This window comes from Pleurodeles waltl, chromosome 3_1, assembly GCF_031143425.1.
Source record: "Pleurodeles waltl isolate 20211129_DDA chromosome 3_1, aPleWal1.hap1.20221129, whole genome shotgun sequence".
Taxonomy (NCBI): Eukaryota; Metazoa; Chordata; class Amphibia; order Caudata; family Salamandridae; genus Pleurodeles; species Pleurodeles waltl.
In genome coordinates this window covers 368,673,722-368,694,502 of record NC_090440.1, presented here as the reverse complement: position 1 = coordinate 368,694,502, position 20,781 = coordinate 368,673,722, and the positions used below count along the sequence as shown (strand labels likewise).

The following is a 20,781-nucleotide window of genomic DNA, read 5'->3' as shown; positions in this document are numbered from 1 at the left end:
ACAGCCTGCCCTGCAATGAGAAAGTCACTGCACAGCCGAACCGGGACAACGCAATGCGACTTCCCGAGTAAAGATTGATGCAGCGCCTGCATTGCTACTGGAAATTTGATGCGCGGCCCTACTGGATTGACACACAACCGAGCTGGAACAACGCAGCCCGACTTTCTGAGTGAAGAATCGATACAGCGCCTGCCATGCGACAGAAAAGTCCAAGTATTGCCTACCAGATCGATGCAACGCATGTGACTTCTTCCTGCACGCCCAGGATTTTTCCTGCATCGTCCCTGGGCATCCAAAGATCCCCTCATCGCAGTGAGGAACCAAGTCTGCGTGCCGGAATTCGACAAAAAAAAACCTTGCAGCATGGAAAGGAACAACACATTGTCTGTGCCACATCGGAAAATCCGACGCACACCGTATTTTTCCAAGCATCTCCTCTGCGGTCTCTGTGAGTGGTAATTTTGACACAAACCAGGTACTTTGTGCAAACAAGAGACAACTGTTGATTTCTAAGATTTAATATTGCAAAAGTGATATCCTAACTTGTACTTATTGAATCTTTGTCGTTTTGACATTAATTTAACCAGATAACTATCCTATATTTCTCTCAACCTGTGTGGTGTATTTTTGTGGTGTTTTCGCTGGGTTAGTGTACGTTTTTTTGCACAAATTCTTTACACATTATCTTCTAAGTTAAGCCTGACTGCTCAGTGCCAAGCTACCAGAGGGTGGGCACAGGACAATTTGGATTGTGTGTAACTTACCCTGACCAGGATTGTGGTCCCTATTTGGACAAAGGTCAATACCTCTGCCAACTACAGACCCCATTTCTAACACGTCTTTTGCAAGAGCAGGTTTCAGTGTGCTTACAGGATAGGAAATACCTTCGCTAAGTTACATCCTTTTGGGCATTTCCAGATATTTGCATGGCCACCTCTCTTTCTTCTTGACCTACTGCCTCTTCATATCCCTCCCCTTAGGAAGACCTACCAGACACTAATGAAGTGGTAAACATCCAACCACTCGATATGCAAGTTAAAAGACTAAGGTACTCATTATGACCCTGTTGGTCTCTAGACTGCAAGGGTCATGGTTGCTGACGGAACACTGCCGAAGCAGCGGTCCGTCCGTGACATTACGACTGTGGAGTTACCGCCGCGGTTGGACTGTCGCACTGCCTCTTTCCAGCCTCCTGACAGCCTGGCGGTGCCAACGGTCCCAATCCATCAGGGCAGAGCTGCAAGCAGCCCTGCCCTGGAGTTTACGACCCCTCTCTTTGCTGGCATTTACATGGTGGTTTCACCGCAATTTGCAGGCTGGCGGAGACAGGGTGCGGAGGGATCCAGGGGCACTTGGCATGGGCAGTGAAGGGGCCCCACTGGCCAGTCCCGCCAGGCAAATCAATGTCTGCTTTGCAGACACTGATTTGCACGATGGGTGCTGGTGCACCGACACACAACAGCATGGCTGCCAGCTCTATTATGAGCCGGCGTCAATGTTGTTGTGCGTTTCCTGCTGGGTCAGCGGGTGGAAACTGTGTTTCCGCCTGCTGACCAAGGGGGAAACTCATAATAGGGTCGGCCAGAAGGAGACCACACTGGCAGTCTCCTGACTGGTGAGCAGGAAAGGCCACCCGCCAAACTCCTGCAAACTCATAATTAGGGCCTAAGGGCCTGCTTATGAGACTGGCAGTCTTGAGACCGCAGTGGCGGTCAGTACCTATGCAGCTGTGGCAGTCCCACAGCTACATTACAAACCTGGTGGTCAGAATGGCAGGGTACCCCCATCATCTCCGGGATCGGTGATCCCGACGGACTGATGGTGACAGAGGTCAGAATCAGCTAGGGGAGCGCTGCATGCAGCGCTGCCCTGTTGATCATGACCTGGTTCTCCAGCATTTTCATGGGGGTATTACCGCCATGGAAAGGCTGGCGGAGAACAGGTGCAGGGGGCCAACGGGGGGCCCCTGCACTGCCCATGTACTTGGCATGGGCAGCAGTCCCCCTGCCCAGCACTCTCGCAATGCTCACTGTCTGCTGCGCAGACACTGAGTAGTGCGAGGCAGACAGTGAGCATTGCAAGGGTGCCGCCTGCATCGGCAGCATTGTTGCCGGCTTGATTACGAGCCAGCGACAATGCTGCCGCCACTTTCCCGCTGGGCTGATGGTCAGAAACAACCATCAGCCCAGCTGGAAAGTTGTAATGGGCCCAACAGGGAGCTAGTCAGCAGGGCAGCAACCTCCCCGTCAAAAGGTTGGTGGACGAATCTTCCCGTCCCCAAACTCATAATGACACCATACAACTCATGAATTTGACATGCTCTAGGTCTAATAAGGATTGTGAGAAGCTGATACCATACACCTCAATGGCATGGCATGGCAAGTTATGCAAATAACGCCCACTGGATAGGGTCAGATACCTCAGCCTTACTGCAGTACCCTTATTTGGTGCTGCATTAAAACAAAGAGGCAGATGAAAGATCTTTGACCCCCACACCCCAGAGTCCTCAGTGTTGAGGCAGTTCTTGCCTTTTCACACCTAAGAAAGAGATTTATTACAGCCCTTTGATGGAGTAAATGTCTGGCACTTTCTAAGTTGGGAAGGACATACAGCAGTTTGTGATTGTCCATAAACTCACTAGTTTTTGTGGCCATCCAAAAACTTTCAAGGTGAATTACACCTCGATTTATCCCCTGTTCACTCTTTATGTGGTGGTTACTGCTGAGCAGCTATGTGTTCCAGATATCCTTTTGTGGATGCTGGTCAGATGTAAATGTAGTCATTTCAGTCATGAACATATATTTACTGCTGAAAATGGTTTTATTTCTGGTGTGCAGGTCAGTTATGATACTTTCCTGAAGAAGTGGAAACAAAGATTTTGTCCATTCACTGCAAAAAGCACAAATAAAAGTTGATAGGCAAGATGTAAAATAGTGAGGGGCTGATTCATAAAGAGAAGCATTAACATGGGTAAAATTACATCCTTCAACCCAGTTACTAACATTTCAGCTTGCACATTATGGAAACATAGCTATATTAAATATGCCACAAACAAAAATGCATGTTTGTCACAAAAAAGGTAATGTATATCTATATCTGTATTCCATATTGTGTAATTGAAATGGGCACAGGGTTAGCAAATGACCAAAGCAATCTTCTAATTTCTTCTTCAATATAAAAAAAATAATGTTTCTATACGTGTCACTTCTTACTCCACACATCTTGTGATGCATGAATTGATCGGCTCACTCCACTCCACTTGTAGTCCACATTAGGCTTTTTCTAGTTAGAGGTGTGCACTCTAAATATCAGAGTCAGAATATTGATGGTACTACATATCAATGTCAGAATATCGTTAGTATAATTATATTGAGTTAAGTATTATCTTTGGTAAGTGTATTGATTTTGTACATAATATTGAACCTTTAAATATCTTAAATATTGTTATAAAATAATATTGTTTTGAAGTGAAATTATTTATAGGTAATTCTTAGTGTTTATTTGAATGTTTGCATTTTAAAATGTGTTATAACTTAAATATATCATGTCTATATAATGTGTGTAAGTTTATATTCAGTTTCTTTGTGTTTTTATGCACATTATTTCTCTGAATTCTTTTAAATAATGTATTTTTTGTTCGGTGTTATATTGAGATTAGGGTGGGGAGTATATTAAATTGTGTTTATTTTTATAATAGTATTTTTAAAGATAATTGACTTTTTTAGTTGCATTATTTTTAAAGATTTAGTAGTGTTATGTATTGATCTGGTTGTGGTTGTGTTGGGGATTTGTGTGGGTAGTTTAACAAAATAATGTAATGGAATAATTATTTTTTGATTTATTTTGATGCATATGCAAATGTAATTATGTTATTCATTGCCATGGTTTTTGTTTAAGTGTTTTGGGAGGGCAGTATATTAAACTGTATTATAGTGCTGTACTTTTATTATGGAATTATATATTTTATGCAGTGGAATTATTTTTTTTAATTAATTACTTGTATTTATTTTGGGGGTTGCTGGTAATTTTGGGGCTAATTAATTCCATTATACTTTAAAATATGTATATATTTGCAAATGTAATATTTTTAAAATTGTATTATGTAATTTAAATATTTGTTTAATTTTGTTTAGGTAATTTTTATTTAATATTCTAATATCATTTTACCTGCACTGTCTGATTTCTACTGCATATTGCAGATGAACTTGAGGGAGTAATCAAGGCTCCCCTACAAACAATTAATTTTGACTTCGCCTTTGAAACTACTCACTTTGTTTGCCAGAAGTAGTGCGTGTATGGTAGCCTGGATTTCAGCTCTGTTTTGCTGCAGACACACTGTGGACACTGCCTAGTTTACATTACCCTGTACTTCGGTTACGCTTGACGCTTGGCACTTACCGCTACTTCGCATATAGCCTTAAAAAAGTTGTCAAAGATTAAACATGTGTCGGCTGCCTGCTCTTTATGGAATATTCAGTCTTACTACTGGACTTGTGTATTAACTGGACTTACTAGATGGTCATTTACTATTTTGGAACAATTTGATCTGCTCTGGATGTGCTTTACGCTAACATCTTACATGTTATTTATGTTCCTTATTCTTTGGGTTGTTGGGTTTTAGAGGAGATTTTGGTGGGTATTGTTTTAATTTCATTGAAATACATTTGATTATTTTAATATTATTTTTTTTCATATAGATAGTCTTTTTTATTTATTTGGGTTGTTTGATATTTTTAGGTTTTGCTAGGGTGGTTTATTAAATTGTGTCAATTTAATTTTAGTCGGTATTTTGGCCGTGTAAGATATTTTTGTGAATTTAAATATATTTTTTCAATGCAAATATATTTTTATAGAATAATTAGGTAATTAATTTATTTTAATTATTTAAATAATAATAAGATTATGAACCCAATTGTTGTTACTTTACAATATTATATTTATCAAAACAATCGCCCATTTTTTAAGTTTAAAATTAATTTTAATTAAATTCATGTAACATTCTAAAAATATATTGCTGTTTCTTAAATCTGTATTTTTTTATATTTGGGTTCTTTTAATTATGTTAATGTTATCTATATTTTGGGTATAGTTATGTTTAAACTTCTTTAAGTACAGTGTTGGTATTATGGGTCCAATAGATGTAAATGACGATATCGCTGATATCGATATTTAGTATTATTATTATGATTATCATTATTATTATTACTTCAGATTTATAAAGCACATGGCTACCCAAAAACCAGCCCTCCCTGCGCTAAAGAAAGCCTGCGAGATCTATGCAGTTTTACTTGGGATAAATCTATGTTTTTAATTGCTTACAAAAACAAAAATAATTATTTTCACTTCTCAAGTAAGTCGAGAGAGAGTTCCACAACTTAGGGACTAAACAGGTGAAGTCCGCCCCCTACCTCTAGATCTTTTTATCCTAGGTACGGCAAGAAGCTCCAAAGAGCTTGATCTCAAGTCCCTACTACAGTACAACCGTGTTAGATGTCAGTAAGATGTTCCTAAGCAAGCTGAGACTGAATTTTCAGAACCATATTGATTGCTTCTATAAGTTACTGTTTGTGAACCATTAGAACATGTGGAAGCCCTTCACCACGGTTATGGTACTCGCTTTTTATTATTTATATATACCCCTTGAAACTACCTTCACATCTGCCTTACTAGCAGGCTACGCTCAGGAACTTTATGAGATTATGCATGTGTAATTTAAACATTTCTGTCTTAGTGCATTGCATGTGTATTACACATGTGTACAGTTTATCTTTTTTCAGGCATGAATCATCGTTATTCCTGGAATAATTATTGGTAATGGCCTGTAATCCCCATTGCTTTATACAAACCAAAATGTACTCACAATATAATATATGTGCAGAATTCTTCTCAAGTCTCGAGGCCATTCAGAACTTTTTTGGATACCCCATATACCTCGGTCAAATCCCAGGACATCCTGGGGCCGAAAAGAATATAGCAAGTGCCACCATTTCTGCTCCAATCAGAATTTTCATCAAGTCAAGTAAGAGATGCTGAGTCTTCATCAAAGTTTACCACAAGCTCCTGCCTGAAGGAACTTTGTGAGTGACCAGAGTACAACAGTAACTTGGTTTGGTTCACCACACATCAGTCACACTCTGTCTAGATCTTATCTAAATCTGGTCCCATCATGAAGCTTTGCCTCACTAATTAAGTATATTGTCGCTTAGACATATACTTGAACATTTGACTATAGGTTTCTTGCTTGCCATGCTGGAGGATTTTGTCTTTCTAAAAACTAACTAGGTTTGAAGGTAAAACCTTCCACAGAGCAAGGTGGCAAATCAGGCTAACCCGTAAAGCAACCACAGCAGTTACATAATCCAGGTTTGCTCCACCCAGAGCTTTTGGCAGCAAAACCAATGTCTCCAGCTGGAGCTCGACAACAACTTATCCAACTTTGATGGATCCTCACTGAAGGCAGTCTTGGACATTGCCCTGCTGGAAATGTTTGACTTCCACTTCAGAGTCTAACACCTACATTTTGGAAGATGAGTTACTCCTTCAAAATGTGGCGTATAGCCAAACTGCAGTATTACACATGCCAGAGGCTACAATGCACTTGTGGCAAATAGAGTATCCCATTAGCAAACTCTGAATAAGGCTGCAAGTCTAAAGGTAAAACATTTGAATTGGGAGACATGCGTGATGTACTCAATTTTGCTCGGTAGCTGTTAACCTGAAATCACACATAGGTTGCAGTCATCCATAGTGACATTCGACTGCCACTTTTCTTGGTCCTTTTTGCTTTAAAACTTTCAAAAATCATATCTCTGGTTTCCTTTACCTATTTAAATGATCCTGATGTCTTATTGTTCATTACATTTTCTCTGCTTTTCTACATTGGTTTATTATCTTATGTTCTTTGTGTTAAAATTGTAGGTAAACTAATTTCTCTAGGAATTGCCTGTTGCTTGTCCCATAGCTACCAGCTACAACTGTGTTTGGAGCCAACCCGAGTGGTATTATTTAGTTGGCATGGGGTACCGCCATCCAAAATTAATAACCCCATTCCTGACAAAGAGGGTTTGTGAAATGTTAACCCTATATGTTCTAATGAGAACTCTAAAAGAGTTACATTTGATTACCTCATAAAAGCTGGATTTCATCTGTGAAGTTTTCAGGACGGGTGGAAATTGTTCCAACTGGACTACAGGGCGATGGTTCTAAAATCATCTCTCCTCTCTCTCTTGCTTTCCAAGTAATTATTAACCAGTTCTTGTTTGAGTGTACTTATGCGCATGCATGTAAGAAATTGGGTAATTAGTTGAGAGGGGTGAGTCTCACTCAAATAATAAACACAATCCTTGTCAGGGTTAACACACAAAAGTCAGTAAATAAACCTGTGCTTTACCCTCTGGTAGTTTGGCATAAAAGCAGTAAAGCTTAACTCGAAGGCAATGCATAAAATATTTATGCAGCGCTCAAACATTAATAAAGTGAAATTACAACTCAAGAAAACCTCTGATGAACTTAGAACAATATAGCAAAATTCAATAAATAAAATGACACCAAAACTACAAAATGTTTAGGTGAAAATTGAACCAAAAAGCACAGAGCACCTGCTTACAGTATGTGGTTGTCCGCGACCAGGTCAAAGTCACGGATTCAGGCCAACCACCCTGGAGCGAGGTGCAGATACAGGGACCAGGTTCATCCCGTCAAAGAGTTTACCTTCTCAAACTCCAAGTTCACATGAGGAGCCGCAACCAGAACTTCACACTGGCAGTAGCTATGAGGAGATTGTTGTTGATGCAAGGAGCAGGTCAACGCAGGAGCTTTGCCTTGGCAGGAGACGTGGGTAGTTGTTGTTTGGCATGAAGAGCAGGTCGCATCAGGCGCTCACTTTGGCAGGAGATGCAGTGATTGCTCCTGATATCATGTGTCTTGACATCATGGATGCAAAAAGCCCCAAACCTCTGGATTTTTACCTGGAGCTTGGTTTTGAAAAAGGGGGAGAACAGTCTGATGCCAGTCACGTTTCCAGGACCTGGTGGGAACTTCATGGGTATCAGGACTCACTTAAGCAGAGGTCAGGAGCAGAATTCAGGCAGCTCCAGTTGGTGCTGGTCAGCTGGGCAATTGCAGGGAAGGCTTCTGAAAGCTTGCTGTGTCCCTATACCTGAAACAGGATATCACGTCTGGGGATCCTGGGTTCAAAGCAAGCAGGTCCAGTCTTCCTTCTGTAGATAGGAGGGCCATCCTTCTTCTGATTCTCCCACAGGTCAAGAGTGTTCTGATGAGGGGTTCTGAGAGTGTCATTCTTATATTCAGTGCCAGCCTTTGTATGGAGGACAATCCTTTGCCTACATCCCAACTAGTTATGGCCAGTTCTTCTTCCACCCCTAGGTTTGGATCCAATCTGTCTAGGGGGGAAAGGCAAGGGCAGGCCTTGTGTCAGGTTCCAATGCATGTGCAGTAGGTAGGGTCATTTGAAGTGTTATCATGGCAAACCACAACTCCTCCCCAGCTATCCTGTCAGGAAGACCCACTCCCTCCACACGTATCCCTGTTTTGTCTCCATATCTGGAAGGAATACACAACACAACACAGGAGGCCCATTCACAGGAAAGTGACCCAGGAATTTTGGTGTAGGCAGAAAAATTTAAACTTTCTAAAAGCTGCATTTTCAGAATATTAAGTAAAAATCCAACTCTGCCATTAATGAGGATTTTAAATTGATTGTAACTCAAATGAGTGAAATATGTATTTCTCTATGTGATCACAAACTGAAGTTATTACTTCTTAAGTGTAATAAGGTAGCCCAGTGTTAGTCTATGGGAGAGATAGTCTTGCTACAGTGAAAAACGAATTTAGGGGTTTTTCACTGTCAGGATAGGTAAAAACCTAAGTACACATATCCTACTTCTTAAATACCAGGAACCCTGCACTATGGCCACCTAGGAGCCAACCCAATGGATGACCTATAAGTATTAAAAAATAATTATTAGGCCTCGACAAAGGTTTATTTTGCCAGGTTGAAATTGCAGTTTAGAACGGCACTACTAGCTGAAGTCACAGCCCTGAAACATGTTTAACAGTGCTACTTTAGTGGGTGGCACAACATGTGCTGCAGCCAACTGATACATTTTAATTTACAGGCACTGGTTACATGTAGTATCAATATTAGAGACTTATAAGTAAATTAAATACACCAATCAGGTGTAGGCCAATTGTACCCCATTTAGAAAGGGAAGACCAAGCACTTTACTACTGATCAGCAGGAGTAAAGTGCATACAGTCCTAAAAAGCCAACAAAACAGGTTGAGCAAAAGGAGGCAAACATCTGGGGTAGATCGAACAATGTCATATACAACGTTTCTAATACCATAGACCAATCACTATCTAAAGCTATTGTGACAATACCTTCTAAGTGATTCCAGTGTCAGGATTATATGTATGTAAGTCATATGAACATAATTTGTCTCAATCTTGTTGTTTAACTTATGCCTTACAAACTCTATCTTGCCTTTTCCCTAGGATTCTTGACATCTTGTCGGAAGGCTTTAATTTGGCAATAGCTAGCCTGAAACTCCAGTGGGCTGCAAGGAGGGCCTTTTGACGCCATGGGATGGGGGTTTGGATCATATTTCTTCAATGGTATCAACAGAAAAAATTACATTTAAAGCTTTTCTCTTACGGAATAAGTGTAGAAACACATCCAGGAGACTCATCCTCTAGTAATAACCGCCCTTCAAAATACACAATTGAACTGCTTAGAGTCCTTTTCATTGAATCTTTTGACTTTAAAAGTTATGTTTCTAGTTGCCATTATGTTTTTAAAGCAGTTGGAAGATTTGGTTTCATTGGCTTTTCTCATCCTCATTTAATAATTATTCCAGGTTGCCTTACTTTTAAAACCTGATCCTACTAGTCTACCAAAATACAGTCATCTTTCCATTTGCTTCAGCAGCTAACTATTCCTGGTATTCTGGAGGGGGTGAAAAGAATCCATTTGAAGGGTCTAGATTTCAGTGGTGGTGTCCGGCTCCATTTAGAGTGTGCAGCGAAGATCTGCAAATGTGATTCACTGTTTGTGAAAACTGTAGCAAGTAAGCAAGAAAAGGGGGCATGTGGCCAACTATCCATAGCAGATAGCTTCCTTCAAACATTGACTTGCAGAAGTCCTCAATAATAAGGAAAGGTATGAAAAAGAAGGGAGGAAATGGTAACGCATAGATTACTTGTGGTAATCTCCAACACTCTATCTCTTTCTGGTACCATTCCTTAGCCTGATAGAAGGTTGAAGGAAATGGATATACTCGATAGTTACAGGAATACAGCTTGAGAAGGATCCACTTCCTCCAAGGTAGTGAGGTATATAGGGAGCAAAGAAGTAGGTCTAAGAAAAATCAAAGACATATTTTATGGAAAAATACATGGAAAAGGGTCTCATTAGTAAGGAGTTGTAGGAGGAAGAAATTGAGAAAAGGTAATACCACCTTTTCTAGAAACTCTTTTTAAGATTCTGCATTTTTGCATCCAATCTATTTCATATTTCACACCGCACCTTTGTACCCATTTGTAAGGTGCCTCAATTAGTGTTAGCTGAACGTTTTTCCAACAGAAAAAACTCTGAAACTCATTGCGTTTCAAAGACTCTGGCATATTTACAAGACTAGTAATGTCTTTGTCTCACTGGCCGCCTTTTGGTACCAGATGGGGCACTGGAGCATAACTATGAATAGGGAAAAAGGTACACTGGCACCAGGACTCAAGGCTGTGCTGGTGTATTGCCCATTGCTTCCCAAATATGAATGTATTATACTGTCTTGCAAGCATTTGGGCCCATGAGCAGGGGCATAGCTAAATCAGTGAGATTTGTGGTGTATGGATCTCAAATTTCCCAACTAAACAAGCAGTGCTGGTTGGGGGGGTGAGAGGACCAAGGTGGGGGGTGGACTGCTTTCAAGAGGAACAGGTTTGAGTTAGGTGGGGCTCTGTCTAGAGTAGCACAGTTGGAATGTTATATCAAATGATTGCCACTGGTTAGACTATTTGCAAACATTCATCCCATCACCTTTCAGTGTTTGATTGCCAATAGTATGCCTGAAAACCTGAGACTGGTGCATTATTTTAAGTCTACTCCTGCTAAAAGTTGTGATTTCCAAAAAGTAGTAAAGTTTTACCCATTCTAGGAGTATGTCTATGAGTGGAAATTTACTATGTTTCATATTTAAGCTTACACTGTAAAAAATGAAAAACACAGACATAGAAAACCAGACTCAGGGACTCAACACCCAACTGCCAAGTCAAGAAGGCATTAACACCCCAAACCCACTCCCCCAAAGCTACACACTTCCATGTAGTTCTCCCTAGGAAATCATGACTATGATCATGTACAACACAACAGCCAGGAGTCCTTGCCCTGGCATCACTTACTTAAATGGATGTTCACTTCACACTCTTCTTCATCTCTGCTATGGGAAGGTTTGATGATAGGGTTGGCAAATCAGTGCCTGTAGGCAAGGGCTCCACGTTGCTGGTCCTTGCCTTTTACAAATCATTTTATCAAGTGACTGACTGCCCCATGAACTAAGCCTGAGTTGAAAATAGAGGTGAGTGCGCAGGCAAAAATGGTTCTAAGAGTCTGTGAACAAGCCTAACGATAAAAACGTTTGGCATGTAAATCATGCAACAAGCAAAGTGTATTCTTAACAAGTGGAAGTGTTTCACCTTAGTACATGAAATTCTATCATTGTATAGAAAGACATTTATTAAAAGTGATAGTTTTTAAATATGATTAAGACTAAGGAACATTAGTTGGTCCTTCCCCAACAGCAATGTCTTTAGTGAATTAAGGGGCAAGTGAGTCAATATTTAACCCCTAAACGTGCCCTAGTTTGTTATTATAAATTGAAATATGTTGTAGTCTATTAAATAAAACATAAGAGGTGATTGTACAGAGCACAATTTGACCTCAAGTATTTAAAAGTGCTCTCATGCTATAAAAAAGGAAAAACAAAATGTTTACCTAGGAACGCACAATTTAGACAACCAAGGAATTTATTTTTTTAATTTAGCCACCAGCTACATATCTCAGTCTCACTCTTATATCATAGGTCACTATTTAGTATTTTATTTTTGGGGCATGAAGAGAAAAACTTATACAGACATAGCAGACCCGACTTAAGTCTGCTAGACTCAACTAACAGTCCAGGAATGCATTTATTTTTGGGCTGTCATACCCCAAATACACCCCTCCAAAGCACTGCTCCTGCCTATGAGACTCTTATTATGCTCTTGGTGGGGAATATTGAAATATTAAGGCTGAAAGGTCATCACATGCCCTACAATAATAAGCACGGTTTTCAATTACATTTGTGGACATTCTGGACTGTGTTGAAATTAGATTTGCAGTAGAACTACTAGGAACCCCAGGCAGGCACAGCCCGTCCTTTAGGGCAGAGGGGCACCTCCCCCCACCTTTTGCCCCTCATGAAGAGTGTCTGTCAGGCTGAACAAAGGTCAGCCTGACAGACACTCTTCATTTTCAGGTCAGGCAGCCAGGAGCAGACATTCACGATTTGCGCAGACTCCTGGCTGCCTGAGCTGAACTTTGCTGGGATGAGGAGGTCACAGCTCCTATGGGCGTGACCTCCTCGGCTCAGCAAAGGTGTCTTGAGGCCCTCTCTTTGGTGACGAGGAAAGCGTAACCCATTGACTTCGAACTGGGCGCTTCAGGTTTAAACCCTGAAGCGCCCAGGGCAAGTGTCAATCAGTGACACTTCGTGAAGAGGCTGGGACTGCTGCTTTCCCTCATTGGCTGACCTTAGGAAGGCAGCAGTCCCAACCCTCCTGGGACCTCAGAGGCTGAAGGTAAGTGTGTGTGTGTGATCTTTTATAATGAATGTTTGGTGCGTGCGTGTTTGAATGTTATGAGTGTTGTTAATGGATGTGCGTGCGTGTGTGTGAAAGAATGAGTGTGTGTGTGTTTCCCGCCCACCCCCCTCCCTCCTAAAGCTGCCAGCCGCCACTGACCCCTGGGTATGTTAAACTGATCAATTTAAATGAGAGAATTTTCTGTAAAATCATACGTTTTTCAAAACAACAATTTGTTGTGGCATCTCTAAAGAACACATATTAAAGAAATCTTACAAAGACAGGCACTAAGCCTTGTTTTCGATCTTCTTCGATGGCTTGTCGTAGTGTTTCACCTCGGAGGGAAAAGTTTTCATCCACAGGTAAGAAGCGCACCTTCACAAGAGAAATCAAACTGGCTTTTTCCACTGACGAATGTGCCTGTGCATGAAAAAAATATATTGTTCAGTTAGGCGTGTCATAAGTTTTGAGAAAAAGAGCAGTGCATCCATGGTGTCAAACTCTGTGATATGCAATATCACACAAAGGTCCTATTTCATTATTATTAATTCATCTGGTGATGAAACTGCAGAACTACAGCACTTTTCTGTACTAATTGGCAATGTATACAAGAATGTGCAATGCAAGCAATGTAACCCTTAAGTATGTCCAGCCATATAGAAAAATGCTGTTTGCAAATGGCACTGGAAACAAAGTAAACAGACAAGTGTTAAACATGGTGGGAGACAGACAGTTTAGTATGCATTGCATATGATAACTGGCAAATTTCTGTGGTTTTGCACATTTAAGCCAGAGCCATAACTCAGTTTTTAACTGTTTTTTTTCAGTGTGTGTACACACACACATATCTTCACTGAAAAAAACAAAGGATAAAGTAACATTATAGTTAGGGGAAATGTTCAGTAACAACCTAATGTTTTAAAATCTAAAAACCACAGAAATTCACCAGTTATAGTTGTCCTCATCAATAATTTCACTGCAAATGTTACAGTAATATTATCAATGATGCCATAGAAGATGTGATGAATGATACAATATCTGGGATAATTAGCAATGCATGGCAAAGGTGTGAGTTATAGTTACTTACGGCATGAGTTACATTTATTTGAGATAACTATAACTTGTAAATTTCTGTGTTTTTTAGAGTGTAAAATGTTACATTGTTATTGAACATTTCACGTAACCATAACAAGCCACCAACCTCATCTGCGGCGTCCCCCAAGGATCCTCCCTCAGCCCCACGTTGTTCAACGTCTACATGGCCCCCCTCGCTCAACTGGCCCGCCAACATCATCTCAGCATCATCTCCTACGCCGACGATACCCAGCTCGTCCTCTCCCTGACCAAAGACCCGCTCACCGCCAAAACAAACCTCCACGAGGGACTAAAATCCATCGCCGATTGGATGAACAACAGTCGCCTGAAACTCAACTCCGACAAGACGGAAGTCCTCATCCTCGGACGCACTCCCTCGGCCTGGAACGACTCATGGTGGCCCTCCGTCCTCGGACCCCCACCCACCCCTGCCAGCCACGCAAGAAACCTCGGCTTCATCCTGGACTCCGCCCTCACCATGTCCAAACAGGTCAGCGCCGTCTCCTCCTCCTGTTTCAACACCCTCCGAATGCTCCGCAGAATCTTCAAGTGGATTCCAACAGAAACCAGAAAGACGGTGACCCAGGCCCTCGTCAGCAGCAGACTTGACTACGGCAACGCACTCTACACAGGCATCCCAACCAAAGACATCAAACGCCTCCAACGTATCCAAAATGCCTCCGCCCGACTGATCCTCAACATACCCCGCCGAAGTCACATCTCCCCTCACCTAAAGGAACTCCACTGGCTCCCGGTAGACAAGAGGATCACCTTCAAACTCCTGACCCACGCTCACAAGGCACTTCACAACACCGGACCCTCCTACTTCAACACCAGACTCCACTTCTACACCCCAACACGTCAACTCCGATCCGCCAACCTCGCCCTCGCCATCGTACCCCGAATCCAGCGCAAGACATCCGGTGGCAGATCCTTCTCCTTCCTCGCCGCCAAGACCTGGAACTCTCTCCCCACATCCCTTCGCCAGACCCAGGACCTCCTCGCATTCAGAAGGCTCCTCAAGACCTGGCTCTTCGACCGCTAAACCAGCAGCGCTCCCCACACACCCCCCTCAGCGCCTCGAAACCCTGACGGGTACATAGCGCGCTTTATAAATACTATGATTGATTGATTGATTGATTGACATTACTTTACCCCCTGTTTTTCATCATGAATTTTCAGGGTATTTTTAAAGCCAAGTAATATTTAACTACCATACATAAATCCAACCCGGCCGCGGCACAAATCCATTCGCCAGGTGTGACCAGGGGTTGGCTGCAACCTCACACTGCGCATGACCTTCTCCCGTGCGCATTGGGGGTTGGCCACAAGGCCTGGCCTCCTGCATGAACTGTGGCCAACCTTGTAAAAGTCAGCCAACCCTATACTGAGCAAAGCCTTCATTCATGCTTGGCATGGCATTGGCCATGTATATTTTAAAAGTGAGAGCGAGAAAAAGAGAGAGAGAGAGAGAGAAGAAAGAGAGTGTGTGTGTTTGTGTGTAAAAATCTCTGGGAAGATCCCAGTGTTTAAATGGTGAGCTGCACTTTTTATGGAGCTCTTCTACAACAGCATAAACACATTAGATATGCCACTGATCATAATGTATGCAGATATACAGTAGTCCACCCTGGTATATATTACACTATGCTAGTATTTGCTGTACATTATACAATTTACTTTTGTCTCTGCAGCTTCTCTTGACTACACTGACTCATATCCATTTGCCTCAAGATGTACATGCGTTATTATGTAGTAGGCACTGGTTACAGTGCATGAATTCAACATGACAAATCAGTTTTATATATTTTCCTCTTAAGTATTATGCGCTTAATATTTAATATCGTCCCAGTTCTTGATTCAATTCAACTGGTGATCAGCTTTGTTTAAATAAAATTGTAAACAAATCACTGATGGCAAAAATGCCTGCAGAAAGTTGTCCTATCTGAAATTAACAAAGATCTTCTTTAGAGCCCAGCATAAAAGTTCCTTTCTTCTGCAGAAATAGGTATGATCAAACATTAGTGATACTGACAAAATGTATGCAGAAAAAGTGTACAGGCCTCTACTTTAGTCTAGAGCGGGCACAGTGATGGACATCACACAGAAATATTTTTAAAAAATAAATAGTCTTAGAACAGCCACAAAGTGGGAAGAAGTTCAGAGAATCTGAAAGGATACTGCCCCTCCCACAAGGCTGCAGGGTCCAATGATAGACACTCTGCCCAGATACCAAAACAGGATAAACCAATGTTTCATTATTTTGAAGATATGTAATGCAGAGTGGATTTATGCGCAACAGCACAACAGGAAAGGCTGGACACTGGAACCATCACAAAACATCCAACATATATGTTTAAAAATAAAGATAGAGCAAGCCGACTTTGCAATGATTGCTGCTTGATTGTTGTAAATGGAACAAACTATTGGGCTTATTTACAACCCCCTTGCTCTGCCGGTGCGTCACTTTTTATATGGGAAAAGGTTACGCATCAGTGGCACAAGGGGCTTGTTAATAAGCCCCTATGTCTGGCCCAAGCACTAGCCCTTATGAAAAATAGAAGTAATATATTTTTTCTTTTTGATTTTATGCAACAAACTAAGAGAAAGTAGTGTGGAATAAGCTAGGCTTTTGCCTTGCAGATAACCATTACTGTGGAGGAAATACTGTTTGTTCCTGTCCATTGTAGAAAAGGAGCAAAAGTGGAGCAAGTGATTTCACCCTTTTTAATTGAAGTGGTACAAAGCTTCTGTAATCTGGCATTAAAGACTTCCTATAGCTAACCTCAAGAAGTCACATGATGAATACAACATGCAAATCTGCTTTAGTCCATAACATATGCGCATTATACTATCACCTACTACTGGGCTGTTAGCCTACCTGGTCAGAAGCATAGGCAACAAGGCGGGAGTTAAGTGAGGACTCATCAATCTCAGGCTCGTGGACCTTCATTTCCAAAATTTTATTTTTTCTTGCTGCCAGCAATGCGATTAATGTTGATTCACTGACAGTACTCTGTGGAGGAAGACTATGTTTTAGTACCATGTTCACAGAACATTTGAAATTAATTGATTGTCAAATGCATAGGTTTATTCAAATAGAAAAATAATATGTGCACATCCATGGGAAACGTTTAGAGTCTGCACATCTCAATCTCATATTTTTATAGCAATTTATTTGGTGAAATGTCCAAATACATAACAGTCTAGCATCACCTAAAAGACAAATGATGAACGCACAGCATCACTGAGCAACTGGTTCTGGCCATTTGGGCTCCTACTGCATGAACATCTTGGCCTGGGTTTCAAAGCTTTTTTTGTTTTTAAGTGTGATTTACACAAAGGGTCACTGGAATTATGCAGCAAGAAAACACCAAATTATTCAATAGGGTTGACTAAATTATGCGACAAAAAATAGCAACTTATACGTCATAATGTGACACATTTTGTATACTATTACTTCATTATTTTGTCATTTATGCACATGGTAATACTATATAGGCAAACATTTTACCCCATTAGTAACAACCACATACAGAAATAAGCAAATGACGGTCACCAGTTAACCTTAGTGAAGGGCCTTCCACTATGAGCGAACACGTTGCCATGTTTTAGTAACTTTTGATCCGTTTCAGCTAGAAACAAAATGGTTTTATTAAAATTCTGCAGATTATGCAGCAGATAATAGATTATGTGTCAAATGCTGCAAATCCATAATTGTGTGAAAAAAGCCACAGAATTTCATAATTCGAGTGGCACAGCTTACGGATAGTAATTTAGCTGTGATTTACAAAAGAAGAAATATCTCTGCTACACATGCAGAGATGTCATCTACTTGTGCTGAACCTACACAAAATATGCCCAATTTTATCATGTGTCGCTTCCAGATATATGAGTACAAGTAAGCGTTCCCAGTGGAGCGTCAGAAAAGGAAGTCTCTATTTATCGGGCGCCAATCAAATAATGTAAAATCTCCGCTACTTACCCAGCAGCCCCCAAAATAGTAGATAATCTCTGCTGTTTAGCCAGCCATGGATTAAATAGTAGTGATGATGTACAATGTGACCAGCACCAGATAAATATTTTGAAAGAGGGCTTTACTAAGTCGCCCATAAAGAAAAAAGGGACTCCAGGCAATGGTAGTGTGGTGGCTATCTTGTAATGGGGATGCAACATTGAAAGTAAGTGCATATACAAAAATACAAATAGTTTGTAAAACGTTGAGTGCATGAATTAAGCTAAATTGTTCACAGATGGAGAAACCGTAAAAGCAATGTTGAATAAAATAATGTAAGTTATTTTAATCTTCATTTAAGACATCAAGCAGAAGCTTCAGCATATAGCACACAGGAATTTTGCATACATGCCAACATTTTAGAAGAGGAAAGTGGGAGATTAAAAAAATAAATAATTGGGCAAATGTATTTCTCCTATTGATCTCTATTGAGGGAGAGACACTTTCAGGTGGGAGACAGCCGAAATAAGACATTTTTGTTGTAAAAAAAATCAGAAGTCGACCATCTGAATTGGGTCTATTGGCATGTATGATTTTGTGGTTCAGTCAGAGAGTATTTGGCTGTCGGCAAAGAATACTGAGTATGGTTTGAAAGCATGTTCTATAAATGTTTTATTCACTCATTAATTCATTGTTTTTTTTCTTAATGTTCGTAAAACTCCCAATTATTTTTGAGGGCTGGACTCTTTTTGAGCTTACCAATGCCACAGGGGACTAGGAACAAACAGAAGATGAGAAACAGGACAATGAAAAACAGCACTGTGGGTACTAGGGCCAGGGTGAGAAGGATCAGGAGTGCCAGGAGAATGTGTAACAAGGGATCTGGAACAAGTGGACAACGGCCTGAAGTAACAGAAGGACAAGAGTTAGAAGGAACAGAAGGCACTGGACTATAACAGCAAGGAGGCCTGTGAGGGTGTGTGTGCATCAACCAGAGGGACAAGGATAACCAGGGCCAGGAGAAGCAGACCCAAGTAGACAACCAAAGAGAACCAGTAACAGGAGACCAATGGAAAGGAGGGCCAGATACAGGAGAGTCAAGACCATAGACATATCAAGGAGGACCATGGAACCAGAGGTAAAAAGACCAGGACCAGGAAGACCACAATCAGAAAGGACAAGGGCTAGCTGGAACTGGAGGCCCTAGATTAGAATTACTTGGGGGTTTATATAGATGTGAAACCTAGGTCCAGTGGCATTACAATCAGAAGGTCCAGAAATGTCAGACTCAGGGGAATCCTAAACCTGGGTGGCAAGTACTACATGAATTAGATGGAACAATGCCAGAGGGATCAGGAAGACCAGACCCAATGGGACAATTGTTAGGAGGAGCATAACAGAGGGTTCCATGGACAGGAACAAGGTAGAATAGGCAAACCAGGAGACCAGGAGAACTAGTAGGAGTAGCATGGAACAGGAGGAGCAGGGACTAGGATGGCCTTGAAAACCAAGGCCATTGGAACTAGCACCAAAAAACCCAATACATGAGTGTCAGAACAAAGGCCAGGACCACACGGACCAAGGTGACCAGGATGACCAGGATCAGAAGGATTAGGACCAGACAAATAAGGAGACTAGATAAACCAGGGGAGCGAGACCAGAAGGACTGATGGATGAGAATTAGGGTGAGGAGGATGAAAAGGTCCAGGACTGGGAGCTTGTATAGTAGGGGCAGGAGTACATGGTAATGATGACCAGTCAAAGCAGGACCATGAAGTACAGGGCTAGGTAGTTCTCAGACTAGCATGAACAGGAGGTCAAGGAACATCAAAACTAGGAAAGGCTAGGATTATCTGTGACATGACAATTTTTTGTACAGCGATACAGAAACAAAGCAGCAGGATGAGGGCCAGGAGGATCAGGATCAGTTTGAAGGGGATTGCAGAGGACTACAAAAGGTCAGGACCTGGAGGGCAATGGCCAATATGTCCATATCTAAGCAGTAGGACAGTACCAAGGGCACCTAGAAGCTGTGCACGAAAGAGTAAGGTAAACTAAAAGTATCTTTACCAGGAGGACTGGAAACAGGGCTAAGATGGTGATAAAGATCAGAACCTAGGGGACCAAGGCTTAGATTAACAAGTGGGGCAAAGCAATCGTTACAAGTAGCAGGACCAGAGTGAGAAGGATCTGAGGAAAGAAGACCAAACACCATCTGGAAGACCAAGTGGAAAGGAAAGTGGTGGTCAGGTGGACCAGGACCAAAATGACCAGGCTCAGGAGGACCCAAACAAGGAGAACCTGGATCAAGAGGACCTGGATCAATGTCTCAGTACCAGCAGGACTAAATGGACAAGAATCTGATTCAAAAGAGCAAGGAAGACTCAAATTAGGAGGACAAATCAGGACATGAAAAACAAGATGGACCAGGACCTGGGGTACCAGGGCTACCAGGGCTAGGAGGTTGATGGTGACGAGAACCAGGACAAGGAGACTAGGACCAAGAGGACCACAAAGAAACAGGGCCAAATGGACCAAAACTGGAGAACCAGGAGGGGCCATGGTGGCCCACATGCAACTATTATGATGACAAACAGATAAACAAGAAGTACCAGGACTAAGGAGACCTACACTATGATAGCAGATGGTCAAATTTAGGAGAACTAGGTCCAGGACAACCCAAACGTTATGGAACAGGACCAAGAGGATCAAGGACAATGGACACAGAATTTTGGGAAGTACAAATTCTACGAATAACAAGAATAGCATGACCTTGGCCAGGTGTGTCAGATAGCTAAGACTATGGACACTGGAAGCCAGAGTCAGAAGAAACAGTTTTAAGATAGCCAGGAAACAAATGACTAAGGTGACCA

The 20,781-nt window shown here is 41.5% G+C and overlaps 1 protein-coding gene across 2 annotated transcripts in view; it reads right to left on the bottom strand.

Moving 5' to 3' along the window:
- The window catches only part of HDC (histidine decarboxylase), a 107,027-nt gene that overhangs the window by 34,412 nt on the left and 51,834 nt on the right, over positions 1-20,781 (bottom strand). Inside the window, exons 5-6 of one of the 2 annotated variants that reach the window (XM_069222549.1) lie at positions 16,835-16,969; positions 13,135-13,278 (exon numbers count right to left, since the gene is read on the bottom strand). In XM_069222549.1, coding sequence (XP_069078650.1) covers positions 13,135-13,278; positions 16,835-16,969 — 279 coding nt within the window. The remainder of the gene's footprint in view (positions 1-13,134; positions 13,279-16,834; positions 16,970-20,781) is intronic. The other variant, XM_069222550.1, reaches the window with a different exon arrangement.